Here is a 15,885-nt window from a genome sequence, read left to right on the forward strand (position 1 = left end):
ATATCTAGTTACATCCAAGAGATTAAAAATTTTTGGAGAATTCAAATCTCTTTATTAAGTAGATTTAGTAATAAATGAATGGCTCACAAAAGATTAACAATGAGGGGCAAATAGAATGGCACTAATGGATGCACTTTGTAAAGCTTTACAAATATTGAACTATACCAAAGAATATATGCCCCAATCATTGGAATCATATAAAATCCTATCAAATGTGCTCAAGTCTCCTCTCTTTCCCACTTGTCCAAAGTAGCTACCACCTATGTACTTTCTCAGATTGTTGGCATTTCACTCTTGCATGGCATCACGTTGACATACCCATGGACTCTTGTAGTAAAACCCCAAGTGCATTGACCTACATTGACTATGTTGGCATGCTTAACCATGTGTTTGATTGGTTTTGTAGAATATTCACTTGATTGCTTCTTTCTAAGTGTTCTTATGTGTTTTGCCATCCACATTAAAAGAGAGTTTTGTATGCATAGCCCTTTGGTTTAGTTTGATGTTGTTTAATATTGTGATCATTAAGTTTCAAATGATCTCCTCTATTTATGTCCTTTTGTGCAATGTACTATTCACATATCATTTTCATTTTAGTCAATGGTGATCCTATAAAGTTGCAAAAGACTGTTTGTTATTGCATTTGGTGGCAACAATGGTCCTATATGTTTTCCAAGTGTATAATAAGCAACCAAGTTTCAAAAAGGGTGACTGAAAATGTTACATCAAGTATAACATCAAGATTGTTGTACATGTGTGCACTCTCAACAAATGGTTTAAACTATCTTTTTGAGAAGTGATACAATGAGAATTAAGTTTTAATCCACTTCAACAAGGAAACACTGAAGTATATTTGTCCAAGTCCCAATCCAACCTATTGCTTGAAGGCACACTTATGGTAAAGAATGCATTTGCTAAGGGATACCCAAGGACTCTACACCATTCACTTACTAGGGAACATGCATACATTAGTACTAGAGTAAATTTATCGAAGTCCCAACCCAACATATTGCTTTAAGCAATACTCAAGGTAAAGAATACCTTTGCCAAAGAATAATCAAGGAACTTACAACATTCGCTTGCAAAGTACCCACCTGCTCACATGTACAAATATAAAGATGAACCTCATGAGCTATTTCTACTGGCTGTTCTGCCAATGCATCCAATGTCCATCGTTTTTATTCCAAATCTTATATGCCTTGACTTTAATTAACAGCCTTTGAAACTACCTTGCAAAGGCGTCTACAGCAAGAAGACACTCTGTTCCCAGTGCTTGTCTGCTACTAATCCAAGCATTTATTTATGTATTTCTTGATTTATTGGACTATCCGTATCTATCTTTGTTCTTTTTAATGCAATAGTTTTTAAGGTGCCAAGGTCCCCCATGCCAGTGAGGATATTCAAGACTGGTCCATCCACAAGAAAAAAACATCATAACTCCAGGATAGTTTCTTTTGCACCCCTGTTTACAACTCAAATCTCAAAAAATCAATTAAGTGTGCAAAACATTTGGGATGTCCTACAAAATGGATATGGCATCTATGGTTCTAAACCAGGAGTTGCCTGGATGTATATTCAGGAGTATACAATTAAGTATGTTCAGAATTGGAAAGCTCACCTTACATCCCCTTGGACATAAATTATTGGATATTCATATACAGATTGCATACTAGAACAGGTGAGGCAAGGAGCAAGAATTCCAAAGGAAAAAGGCAGCAACTGCTTCTATGTTAGAGAGCAAAATAGAAGGCTTATATATAAGCTGTTACATTTCAACCTTACCAAATGGAGCAGCACCTTCGAGGCTGCTAACATGTAGCATCAGGCCATGGGCTTTCAAAGTTATCTGTAGAAGGCACATCAAATTCTACTTCACCAGGAGAAATGAGCTTATCCGTACACTTTCTGAAATTTTGTATGTGAACCATAGTATCAGAGGGTGGGGGACATCCAACATATGACTTATGGAGGATGCAGTACTGCAAAAGCTCACCCCAATGCCGATCCTGTAACAACATTGCATAAGAGATCACTAAACAAAGTAAAAATCATTCAAAGCTTGTCTGTATTAAAATCCACAAACCCGCGGAGGAGTTGATTTACCTGACACAGTATATATGGGTTTCCAACAATCACAAGAAGAGCTTTAGCTCGGGTTATTGCCACATTGAACCTCTTAGGGTTTCCCAAAAACGCTATCTTCTGGAGTGCATCTGTTTCAATAAACTCCTTGCTAGACCGTACCGTTGAAATTATTATCACTCTTTTCTCTTGCCCCTGGAATTGTTCCACACTGCCTGCTTTTATACCTTGCAAGTGTTTAGAAGTGAGAGCAGCTTTGATTTTTTTAACTTGTTGGGAATAAGGTGTGATAATCCCAATGTCATTGTCAGAGAGTCGTGCACTCCTGCAGTCTTTCAGCTTTCTCACTATCTCAATAACTTTGCTGGCTTCTTGAGCATTGAACCACGATGGGCTTTTTCCCTCCCGCTCATCTCTCCCTTCAATGCCAACAAATAGCATGGGAAAACTCTTGTTTGGAAGTTCTTCCCAGCCACATAAAGATGAGCAAATCTCTTGTGGTGCACACGCAATAAGCTCACCATCATAAAAGAGGCGGGATGGTAGGTCAAGTATCACTGGATGCGATCGATAATTTCTAACCAGCTTTGTCACAACTGTTTGATTGAACTGAAAAGAGTTGGTCCTTTTGTCTAGGGAACGGCTGTACAGAGGTAAAGATGACAAACGTTCTAAAAGAGACTTCTCAAGCCCAAACTTCTGAGCAAGTGGAGATCGTATAACAGGTCCCAACTGACAGTAATCACCTGCCAGCACCACAACAGTTTTGGGGTCCACAAAATTTGCAAGCGGTACAAGAGCCTCTGGTTCCATTCCCTGGCCACATTCATCTAAGAAAATGTGAGTAAAATGACCTCGTGCAAGATTTTGAGCTTCTAATGAGCCAGCACTCCAATATGTAGAGACAATCACTTTGTACTTTGAAAGTCTCTGCAGTGAAGGACACGCAAAAAACGAGCCTTCACAGTCGCAATAAGGCCAGAGCTCAGGTGCAACATCATCAAGAGGGCGTGTATAAGCATTCAGGCGAAGCATATCCATAACCTGGATATAACCTTTCAGGCGTTCCAACAAGATGTCTGAAGCAGCATTTGAGGGAGCACATGCAAGGATTTTAGCATCAGGCTTATATTTGAGAACCTGTAAAATTGCTTCCACAATTGTGACTGTTTTGCCAGTTCCTGGAGGACCATATATCAAGTAAGGAGAACCACCTGACCTTCTCAGAATTTCCTGAACAGAAGTTTTCTGCTCTTCATTCAGAACACGATTGATTGGAATGAAAGAATATGGAGGAATAGAGATGGTTCCTGGTGTATCTGCGTGTGGAAAGAGGAAGCTTCTTTCCAATCCCTTTGAAGCATTTAAAGCATGAAGAGCACGCCTTAATGTTGTTCTGGAGTAAGAAAAGCTTACATCAAAACGCTGATTTGAGATGAATGATTGGTGAAATGACTTGTGGAATTTTAAGAAAACTTCTTCTGCTTGTATATTGTAAACAAACCCCTGCTCAAACACACAGGCAACATAATCAGGAGTGGTGGAGGAAAAGAAAAAAGAACAAGAAGACGAGGCACATTTAAGAGAGTGTGCAGGTTAGGGAGCATGAACGTTTAAGAATGTGTTCATGTCGGTAAGTATGAACCTTTACTGTAGTAGACAATTCCACCAAAAAACCTATAAAAATATTTGAAAGAACACTGAAAGCATGCACACTCAATCACTCAACTCTTAAAGCAAAAAAAGAATGAGAAAGTGATTCAAGAAGTACATTTACAAGAAAAGCAATGAGAGGCCAAGTCTTCACAAGTAAGCCAAGGAAGAAGGCACCAGGATGATCTCATAGTGGGAACAAGGGTTAAGAACTCTTCCTTGGAGAAACTCTCTAATCATGCATTAGATACTTGCACTTAAATCATAGTATGCAGCAAAAAGGAACACATTGTATCAAAGGAGTATTCTCTGTACTATCTTTGACCTTGGTCAGTTGTTACCTCTATTTGCCATACATAAAGACTTTTGTCAAGACTTACATGCAGGAGTGCCCCCAGTGTCAATTCAACAAAGTTGAACAGCATCAAACAAGAAAAGTCTACAATGTTCCCAATAAAAACTTGATTAGTATCTCCATGTAATTTGCAGTGGGGTTGCTCCAGAAAAATCAAATTCAAGGTCATGGTAGACTGATTGACTGAAATGGCTCAGTTTATTCCCACAAAGACAGACTAGCTAGTCTATTTGTGGGGCATATTTAGCAGTAACATGGTTTCTTGACGAAGTCATTAGTGACAGTGAATCTAAGTTCACTCACCTTCAACAAATGGTCCTTGAAAAACTAGAAACCAACCTTTCCATGTCATCCTCCAAAGAGCATCCTAAGATTGATGGACAAACCAAAAGAACAAACTAAATCATGGATGATATTGTCTTTTTTCATCCATTTGAGTGGGAGTACTATCTTCCACAGATTTGAGTTTGCTTATAGTAATGATTAGTATTTTGCTATTGGATATAGCCCATTCATGCTGATGTAAGGTTGTAAGCCCAGACCAAAAATTGTCTCAAAAGGACTAAAACAGTGCAGGACCTTGCCATGTTATGCTCAGCAAAACAATACTCCTTGAGAGATCTAGGAAGACATGTGGGTGTGCCTAAAGGTGCTAACAAACTTGTTAGATTAGGATTCAACAAGATGTGAATACTCTCACACACTCACAGTGAACAAGTGACCAAGAGAGGAGAGTTGCTGGAAGGTCACATCCACTATGTGGGAATGATAATGAAGGTACAATCCCTAAGGTATGAAAGTACCACACCCACTGCTGGTGTTCACACGAGGGAAAAACCCTTCTCCAACTTGAAGGTAAAAAGTGCCCCTAGATAAGGGAGCGTTCACGCCAAAACTACAAAGGAACTGCAATTGCAATCTAACTATTAGTGTAGATAGGAGTCAATAACTATTGTCCCACACTATCCAATGTAGTTGTAAATGTTGCATTGTATTCAACTTCACAACTAGATGTGGCCATTGTAGACTGCTTCTTGCTCAACCATGAGATACATGAATCACCAAGCATGAAACAATTACCGCAAGTGGACACCCACATGTCAATAAATCCAGCTCACTCACTATCTATGAATGCATGAAAGCAAAGAGAAATGCCTTTAGGATAATAAAAAGTCCCAATGTCTAAGTGCCTTTAAGATAGCAAAAGACGTGTTTGAATGCTTCTCAATGTGTAGTACCACAACTCTCCATAAAGCGTGCCAACTAAGAGATCCCAAACTAAATATCCGGCCATGTTACACAAATACAATAGACAACCGATAGCTTGTTGATAGAGAGAAGCATCAAATGGATCTTCTACAACTTCAAGTGTAAACATGTAGCTTGTCTCAACTGCAGTAGAGATAGAATTGTGGTCTTGCATTTGCAAATGCTCAAAACAATGCCCGCCTCAACTCTAGTAAGCTGTAAGCCAAGCTAATAGTGCAAGTGGCCAAGATCTATGACATCAAAAGCATGCTGCCATTTAGCCTTTAAGGCTGTAATTTGTGTCTCATGAGATCCAATCAAAAGCATATCATCCATATAAAGAATGAGAATCAAGAGATTATCCCCATTTAGCAAACATAAAGTGTACTTTTAGTGTGTGAATAATTGAAGCCAAGAGCAATCAAATATGCATGTATCTTTTCATACCATGCCCTAGGTGCTTGTTTCAAACCATAGAGAGCCTTATGTAACTAGCACACTTTGTTGTCTGAGCCTTTCTAAGCAAAGCCAACAGATTGTGCAACATAAACCTTGTCATGAAGATCACTATTCAAAAAAGTAATTTCCACATCCATATGATGCACATGCCAATCAAAATTGAGACACCGCCCTAAGATCCAACCTACACACGAGACATGACACAAGCCCATTCATGAATACAAGGGACTAGACAACAAAATCACCTCCCAACCATAGAGCCAAATGGCATCATCCCCGAGCTTAGGAGCTAGCAGCACTCCAGGTCACGACCACATTCCAAGGATTAGTGTCCCATGCCACCAACCCACACCATCCCAATGTACGGATGTGACGGCCAACAAGCCAAAAGTCCAAAAGTGATAGTCACTCAATGAACATGCACAATAGGGTCTTGAGTCCTAAAAATAGGGACTTGGCTACCCTAACCCCAAAGTGCCATTAGTGCATTCGCACTACATCACTTCATAACCACTATAACCAACACTACTAGCATCCATCTAAATGTCCTAGGATGTAATAAAAATGGGCAGCCAAAGCAATGGCATTGCAAATGGTGGTTATACATGAAGTGGGTGCAAATGCCTCATTATATAGTCAATCCCATGTTATTAAGTATACCCTTTGGCAACGAGACGTGCCCTATAGCGATCAATGCTGCCATCAACATTGAAACTACGAAAAAGATATAAATATAGTATGCTTAACTTCTAAATACGTATTGGTAGCAAAGTTCATGCTAATGAATAGGCCTTGAAGTGGTTCACAGCATGCTTGCCACTCGGGAAGAAAAGGAAAATTAGCCTTGTATGAGAAAAAAGAGAAGAAAAAATGTGACTGAGAAGGATTGTTTCCTTCTTTCTTCTACTATTGTAATTATTGCATTCTCTATGTGTGATTGAGAAGGATTGTTTCCTTCTTTCTTCTAGATAAGTGAGAGCATGGAGACTTGTTGGTAGCATTATTTTCAGCGACTAAAACAACAACGAAGCTATTGTGTTCTTGAGTTGCAAATTGTGTATGATAAACTTTTTTTGAGGATGTAGTTTTTTATAACTCAACGAGGACATCCCCATCACTACAGTCATAGATACTACATCAATCCATGTGGAATTTAACCACAAACTAGCATATACAATGGCTGAAACTGAAAGCAAGTTTTTCCTTATGCTAGGCACATACAAAGCCTTTTTAAGCATGATAATTTTCCCATCCACTGCAACAATGGGAATCTATCCGATGCCCTAGATTGCATATGAAGCATTGTCTGCACATACAACTCATCCCCCCTTTTGTACATTTGCATATAATACAAAGAAGCTACGAAAGGATATTATGTGCCTGGAAGCACCCCTATTAAAATACCATGTATTATTGTTTTCAGCCACTGATAAGCCATGTGCATGAGAAGAAGAATCGTACGAACAACGGCACAATAAAAGCAAAATATCGACCAATGTCCAAACTTGCTAAATGTGCCATTGCATCCTTCGAACTTACAAAATTTTCAGCAACAGTCGTACCAGATTGCCTCTCGTTTTCACTACCAATTCTCTTTTTGCATTCCTCAATGACATGCCCCTTTTTCTTGCGGTAATTACATCTCTTTTTCTTTGCATCCTCATCCTTGGTGATTGAAGAGTCTGTAGAAAAGACTAATTTTCATTTGCCATTTGAGCCAGATGGCTGCCATGACTTTCCTTTGTTCCTATGACTGGCTGCAAATGCTTGATTTTCCATACTTATCTTGGAGCAATTCACCCATGATTGCTCTTCTTGCAATAACAATGACACCATGATCAAATATGCATACATTAGTATCTCCTTTTGCAAGCACGCAAAGTGTAGTGGTGAATGGATCTAAACAACACGTATCATCGATATATAGTATATTGAAGGATGTGTATAAGACATCTTTGAGAACCACCTTTGACTTGTATGAGTTCTTAATTATGCCATTTGGTCTTGCCAATGCTCTTGCAATTCTTAATCAAATGATTACTAGAATCATTCGTATGCATAGATCCTTTGTGGACACCTTTAATGATATCATTGTGTAACGAAAAAATGAGGCAGAGCATAAGAAGTATTTGGCTATACTATTTGTAGAACTCAAGAGGCATATGTTGGTAATTAATACAAAAAAGAGTGAGCTTTTCTTGTCAAGTATTCTCTTTTTAGAGCACTTTTCTAAGGATGTTAGGCACATGGACCCCGCTAAAGTAGAAGCAATTTGCAGCTAGCTTGATTTGAGAATCTTGCATGATGTATGCAACTTTCTTTGTGTTCGGTACAAAGCTTACAAACACACCACAATAGACACACACGTGTGTGTGTGTGTGTGTGTGTGTGTGTGTGTGCGTGCGTGCGTATTAGAACATTATTAATAATAGGGAGTGGAAGTGAAAGTACACAATCTCAAAGTACCACCACCAAGAGAGCAATCAAATAGGGAAAAAAACCCTTCCCACCCACGAACGTAAGAAGCACCCTTGTGTAAGAGACCTTTCACACCACAAGGACCAAGAGGGACAATCAAGTGTAAGAAACCCCCTAGAGTGAACGACATAAACGTATACAAGGCATGGCTACTAGCAACTCAATCCCCAAATGGCGGTACGTCTACAGCCTTGCGAAAGACTTCAAACAAATCTCTAGAAGGAGCCTTTGTAAACACAGCTGCCACGTTGTCTTTTATAGAGACATAAACCAAGTCGATCTCTCCAACATGGAGTCTTTTCCTAAATCCCAACATAGTGATAATGCACCTCAATGTGCTTTGCACTAGCATGAAACACAGAGTTCTTTGCAATCACCATAGCACTCTATCAGTGTGGATAAGAGTGGGTGATAATTGTTCCACAAGCCAACATGCATCTAAGCCATACACATTCTAATGTAGCTGCAAAAGCTGCCCTGCATTTAGCTTCACAACTTGAGGTAGCTACCATTGCCTTCTTGTTGAGTCAAGAAATAGATTATAACACAAGCATGAATTAATTTCCATTGGTGGATACTCTAGTTTCATAAAATCCAGCCCATATTTTGTTTATAAAAGTATGCAACTACAAGCAATTCCCTCAAGCATAAAGAAGTATCAATGTCTAAGCGCCTTTGAAATACCTAAAAACACATTTGGTTGCTTTCCAAAGCTTTGTGCCAAGGTTGTGCATAAAATGTGCCAATTGGGACATCAAACACAATATCTAGTCATGCATTATATTGTACAATAAGCATCCAACAAACTGTTGTTTATAGAGAGGTACCAAATGATTTCCATGCATCTTTATGTGTGACTCTACACCCTATCTCAATAGATGTAGAGAATGGGCTTACAATCCTCCATCTGAAAACGCTCAACTATCCAATGTACTCAGATTGATGCATGACAAGTTCCCCTCAAACAAAGCAAACTCAAATGCAAGTTAGAGTGTAGCAAGTCACACAACTCCCGTGTGCTATTCCTATCAGTGGGATCTAATTCCAACTGTAAGGCTGCCATTAGATGTTCACTATTTAAAGCATCCTCAAAAGAAATGGACTCTTCATTCCATGTTGTAGCAACAAGTGGCTATGTAAGAAAATTACCCTATGCATGATGAATGGCTGACTATCAAGGAGTGGAGTGGACTCTTTGCTGTCATGCAATCTATCTGGCAACCATCCCGGGACTCTTTTAGACTCTTTGATAGCAGCCCTTTCTTTAGCCACTGCATGACCATCATCATCTACTTAATCAATGGGCTGAATCTCGCACTGATTTTCAACAACCAAACAATGCTAATCTTGCTACATAATTGCCTCAATAGGCTACTAAAAATGGTCATGTTCCAATACATCACTTTGAGACAAAGGTAGCAATGTGTCTAACACATCCTGTGGACCCACATGGGGCTGGTTTTTGCACTATAAGATTAGCTAACCTGCATTATCAACAAATACCAAGTCCTAACTGATGTGATTTTGACCGTCAAGGGTTGGTACAAACGATGCCCTTTACTTTTTGAACTACACCCCACAAAACTGTATTTTATTACCTCTTGAAGCTTGTGTCAACATGGCAACAGCTTCAAGGCATATGCCAACTATCCAAAACCATGGATATGGTTCACCACTGAATTTTGTCCATTCCAAGACTCATACGACATAACTGAATCCAATGTCATAATGGGCCAATGTTAAGACACTCCTTCCATCCAAAACTTGTGAGGAAGCCCTTTGTAAACAAGCATACATCTTGACTTCTCCATAAGAGAGCAATTTTCCATTTGTAGCCATACCATCTTGTTAAGGTGTGTATGTTGTTGTACATTGATGGATAATGTACAGCTCAGCCATAAATACATTGAACTCTTGTGACATACTCCTACAATCAATGCTTAGTGTAACAAGTTTGCACCCACTGCACTTTTCAACCATGGCCAAGAAGCTTTTAAAACAAGCAAACACCTCTAATTTGCACTTCAATGCATGAGCCCAACCATGACAAGTCAAGTCATCCATGAATGTCACATAGTACAAGTATCTCCTTGTAGGTGGGATCCACATCAAACCACCTCCATCACTATGTGGCTCCCATAGATCCATCCTTAGAAAATGAAGTACAATGCGTCTTGCAAAGTATGCATCCCTCACATACATGTCTGCTTGGTGTCTTCAGTGAGGGCAAATCAAGCACCATGTCATGTATTTTCCAAGGGGAGTAAGTTGCCATACTTCAAATGACCAAACCAAGCAAAACACAACTCGATGTCATCAATGATTGAGGTATCAACTGCCATAGCATCCTCAAATCCACTGCTCTCATACGTATCCAGCATGTATAGCCCATTGTACAACATGCCAGTACTGACAGTTACATCACCATCACTGCAATCGTGCACACCACATCTATAATGGACGAAGAAGCCAGCACATGCAATCGTGGAAATTGTTAAGAATTTGTTCCTAATCCCTCGCATTGTATCATGACCAGCATACAGCTTGATCATGCATTCATTCATTCATCACTCTAGGTCCTCCTCTTCACGAGTTCTACTACTTTTATAGTGTTTGTCATACACTTTGAGTTCTCTATCTCTGTTCAAGTATTTCTTTACAGCGCTAGCATACGTTCCCATCTTACGTTACCACATGGAAGAGTGAAAACCAATTAGGTCAACCTTCCAAGTAAAAACCCGTGCATTGTGTAGCATGCTTTAGGTTTTACCTCATCAAGCAAAGACTTGTGGACACATTACCCATGATAGATGCTAGAGAAGGCCAATGGTCATTATGCAACATTCTTTCCTTACCTCACCCATCTTCTTTACCGGCAATGGCTATTGGACAACCCTCCACTCCTTAAGCATTCTTTGTATCATATACGTCCATATACTTGGTTTGTTCAACGAGTTTCTATTCATTCATTCTTCTCTCTTTTCTCAATTCATCTATTACTTGCATGGTTCTTGAATGTTCATACACTCTGCTTTCTCTGCAAACCCTAGTGTATCCTCACGAGTCACATCTTTTAACCCTTGTAGCCTTTCTTTATCTCTTTCAAGATTTTCTCTACTTGGTTGATTCTTTTAATCAATGCTCTTTCTTCTTGCAGTTTTCTTCAATCCAAGTACAGCATTCATCCTCATCTGTATTTTCAAAGAAAAATATAATTCTATTAATAAATCCCTTCCAAACAAAATATCATGAAGCAAAGTACAAAATCAGCTATGTAAGAGACTTCCAAAGCATAATAAATATAACACAAAACAGAAAAAATATTACAAGGACTGAATGAATAGCCAATCAACAAGTCATTGTTCATCCTAATCCTCCTATATTTTCCACAACTGTAGGTTTTGGCAAATTTATCAGCATGTTGGCGGGCAGTGCATCCTCCACCCTCCTATCAAGTATCAGATTCCCAACACCTCTAACTGTTCAAGGACAGCATTGCTTGAGGACTCCTTTACCATGAGCCTCCACACTCCTGTTGATGCTCAATTCAAGACAGGTGTACTTAGTATTATGCTCCTAGAGTGGAGCTCTCAGCTGACATATTTGATATTGCACTTGAATATGCAGCCTCTCATGATGCCACACATATAAGGGTCGCCACTAAGGCTAGAGATCACATGTATAGCACCTCGCACTACTACCTCCATATAGGTCCTTGGAGACAAAGCAGCCTAGCTACAAAACTCTTAACAGGGAGGAAGGTCCTCACATACAACTCACACAAAAGATTGATGCCCCCATCAATGTAAGGCTTCCTACCTTGGACTCAAATTCATTCAGGTGTATTACTGCATCTCCTATTGCCAGGCCAGTCAGTATTATCTGCTAAGACTTGGATTGAGCAGTGTAAACATAGTGTTCATGGAAAGAGGAAAAATCTCTCCAGTTTGCAATGTTTGCAACTTCATATATATGCATGTCAGTAACCATCAACTTGTACTACATTATGCACTTACATCAAAGGACCAGAAATGCGTCTACGAGTGTTTGAGAGCAAACCGGAAACATATACATTCACTCGACCATTAAAGAAAACAAAAAGTGATGAGAAAATTACACAAAACACTAAAATGACAGCCAAATTTTCACCTCTGAACCAAGGTAGAAAGCAGGATTATATGATCTCGTAATAGGAACAAACACAAACTCTTTGTGGGGGGAAAGGATCGCCAAGAATGTCAAATGACAAACTAGAAACATACACACTCAACTATTGAAAGCAAACCAAAAGGCAATGAGAAAATGAAGCATTCCCCAGTGTTGAACTAGAAAAATGTGCCTCCTAGATTATCTGTTTTTTGGCAGCCCTTGCTGCAGCCTGCCAACCATCTGCCCCAGCCATAGCATCTGGGGCCAGCCTGTTTCATGGCTTCCAGTTGCTGTTGTGAGTCTCCAAAGGGCACCCAGCTGCCAAAGACATATCCAGAGGTAAGGTCCTTGCTGCCAACCATCTTCCCCAACTGAAGAGGCTGCCACCAGTCTGTTTTATGGCTTCCTCTTGCTGTTGCCCATCTTCAAAGCCTTCCGCCTGCTGCATTTTGGCTGCTAGATTCTTCATCATCATCATCTGCTGCTGTCATCATCAGCTCCAGCACCTATTGACAGCTGCATTTTCATATTGATCAGCTGCTGCTCCTGTGTGTTCGACAGCTGCTGCTCCATACTGCCATTGACATCATCCGCACATCTCCAACAGGCTGTCGCTGGGATGTGCACTGCTGCATTTTTCCATTCCAGCCCTAGATATTGCTATGTTTCAACATCCAACCTAGTGCCCTACTATTCTTAGCTTTCTACATCAAATTTACTGCAGCAACTGGCCCTCACCTGCCATGTTTCATTACCCTCAGCTCTAGCCTACCACATCCACATCCTTCTTTGTGGTTTTTCTGCACTTGGGATCCATTCTTGGAAGACGAGAATCTCTTACACTCTCCCTCAACCCACTCCCACAAGATTGTTGGACATTCTTAGCTCGATCTCCCTAGATCTATATCAGTCCATTCAGTCATTCATTACTGTCTTGTTCTTTTCTGTTGCAATCTTGTCTTGGTTCACTTTGTTTTAGTCATGTTCATAAATCAGAGTGTTTTCTCCATGCAAACCCTAGCATTTCACACCTGGGAGACTTGATCGATGGAGGGCTTTTCAAACTTAAAAATTAGAAGCAAAGAAGATTTCTAGCCCTTGTTCCCACCGTGAGATCACCTTGGAGCCTTCTAGAAATCTTGGCTCACACACATGAAGACTTGGCCTCTCATCCTTCCTATGGATGTACTTCAAAAGGATGTTCAAAAGGGCTTAAAGTAAATAGAATATTAGATCTGAAACTACTCAAAGAAAATGCTTATTAAGTCTTGCTCAATGTTGATTTCCAAAATTATATGAGCTGGCTGGAACCTATGGTAGGCCATTAACTTATTTTGAATGAACTTGCTAAGACAGGACCTTAAACCTTGTACTTGGCTTATCCAATATTACCAGACCTATAATTTTAAAAATATATGCTAATCCATGTTGCTTAGTGTCATCTAGGTGATGTCAGCAACGAAGTAATGCAAGAAGGTCAGATGGCCTTCAGTCAAGAATGATGTATCCAACATTAAAGACCATAATATAAGATGTACATAACCAGGCTCCACCTCGTATAACAGCCCAAAGAAAAAAGGGGACTAACTAATCCTGCACTAACACAAGAAATTCACCATCAAATTAGAAGAAACACACCAATAGACACTTTGAAACATTAGCATTGGCAAGGATTGTATTCCAAACATGTACAGATTAAGATGAAAAGACAGTAAAAAAGAATTCCCCAGCAAACTCATGCAATAAACTTGCCAGAGAAGTGGTAAATCCAAGAGCATAGAATGCAGTTCACCCTTCCAAAACATGTACAGGTGCAAATTACATAGTTTTCACCTGGTATTCTTGCTTGTATCCCAATGGTCTAACATGGATGGCATCCCTGTATATTATTGAAGGCCGCCTCTCCAATAATCCTGGAACCCTCAAAATAAAGCTTCCTGACCTGTCTAGCTGCATTGTCACATTCTGCATATCATATGCAGATATATCAACCTGCATCAACAGAAAATTTGTTTGAATTTTCCACATACTGCAACAGCCTATAAGGAAAAGAATCTAAACAAAAACTACGCCTCATAAAGAGCAACAAGCAGAATTCCAACTACATACTCAAAGTTCTAATTTAATAGTAAAGAAACTTGTCAACACAAAAACTACCTGTTCAAAGACTGCATCATAAAGAGCAACAAGCAGAATTCAAACTACATACTCCATTTCTTTAAATCCCAGACAGCAGTATCATCACTGAAAATTAAAGTGGAACCAATGCAAATGTACAGTAATGAGCCTCTACAAGTTCATATGAACCTTCTGCTGCTTTTTTCTGAGAACAAATGCAAAGAACAGAAACAGACTTGCATTCCACCACAGCTTTGTCACTACAAATTCGGGTAAACTGCTGCATGTTAACTCTAAGCATCAGGATTGTCCTTACAAGCTAAAGTGAAAGACTTGAAAGTCATGCAAAATTAACAGAATTAAGTCCAAATTCAGCTTTTGAGAACCAGTATAGTGCACCTGTGATGTGGCAGCATTTTCCCCAACAAAACAAACAATCTCTAGCCCAGAATGAGCCAGAACCTTCTCAAAATTGTTGGACACATGATGGACCAAAGCTATGGACATTTTCATTGTTTTCCGGGCTGTGATCATCAGTGGACACCTTCTTCATCAAAGATCGTGCCCTTAATGACGGGCAACTAAGTCTTACTAGCGAACAGGAGAGTTCTTGATCAAAGTGAACTAGAACACTTGTGGCTTGTATGAGAGAGTGCAGCAGAAGAGAAACACATACAGAGAGAGCAAGAGAGGGAGAGACTGCAAGAAGAGAAGATGAAGAAATACACTGCACTGAATCTGAAATGAATGCTGAATACAAAAGGGAGACAAGAGATTGGACTAATCAGTCCATGCATGCAGCCCACAGCATCAATGAGGACACTAGATCAGGCTGAGAATGATGATGACAGCAGCAGAGTCAACGGAGTATGCCGGAGACAGTGTGTGCTGAAGATTTGCAAAACAGAATGTGCTGCCACCTATCTGACAATGCTATAAACAGCAATAAATGCCAAAAACTGGCCGATTGCTGCCAAAAAAACTGGCCAAGTGCAATAAATGCAGTCCAACTACATTTATTGTAGTCGTAATGCTGATATGGCATGTGGAGCAGCCAATTGGCATAGATAGCTCAGACAAACACTCGCATAGGCAGCAAAACCCTAGGAAACGCACACTGATTAGTGCAAAGACAAAGGAAATGCAGACACAAGTGTCAAAGCTCCTCTATCTCCATCAGACTGTGGTAGGTTCTCACAACCAAGAGATGACAAACTAACATACAAGGAAATAGGCAAGTTAACACCCCCTCTCAAAAACTGGGACAATCTGAAGGCCCAACAACCTCATATGATGAAGCATGGAAGCCTTGGGCAAAGGCTTCATGAAGAGATCCGCTGCAT

The 15,885-nt window shown here is 39.8% G+C and overlaps 1 protein-coding gene across 4 annotated transcripts in view; it reads right to left on the reverse strand.

Moving 5' to 3' along the window:
- Positions 1–1,245: 1,245 nt before the first annotated feature.
- The window catches only part of LOC148032498 (putative RNA helicase SDE3), an 85,268-nt gene continuing 70,628 nt past the window's right edge, over positions 1,246–15,885 (reverse strand). For 3 of the 4 annotated variants that reach the window (XM_087683176.1, XM_087683173.1, XM_087683175.1), the window contains 3 exons: positions 14,258–14,416; positions 2,104–3,588; positions 1,246–2,006 (listed from right to left, as the gene is read on the reverse strand). In XM_087683176.1, the coding sequence (XP_087539302.1) occupies positions 1,809–2,006; positions 2,104–3,588; positions 14,258–14,416 (1,842 nt within the window). In that variant the 3' untranslated portion in view covers positions 1,246–1,808. The remainder of the gene's footprint in view (positions 2,007–2,103; positions 3,589–14,257; positions 14,417–15,885) is intronic. The other variant, XM_087683174.1, reaches the window with a different exon arrangement.

The sequence above is a fragment of the Lygodium microphyllum genome, chromosome 8, assembly GCF_053477565.2.
Source record: "Lygodium microphyllum isolate KBCC chromosome 8, Lygodium_microphyllum_v1.1.10, whole genome shotgun sequence".
NCBI classification, from domain to species: domain Eukaryota; kingdom Viridiplantae; phylum Streptophyta; class Polypodiopsida; order Schizaeales; family Lygodiaceae; genus Lygodium; species Lygodium microphyllum.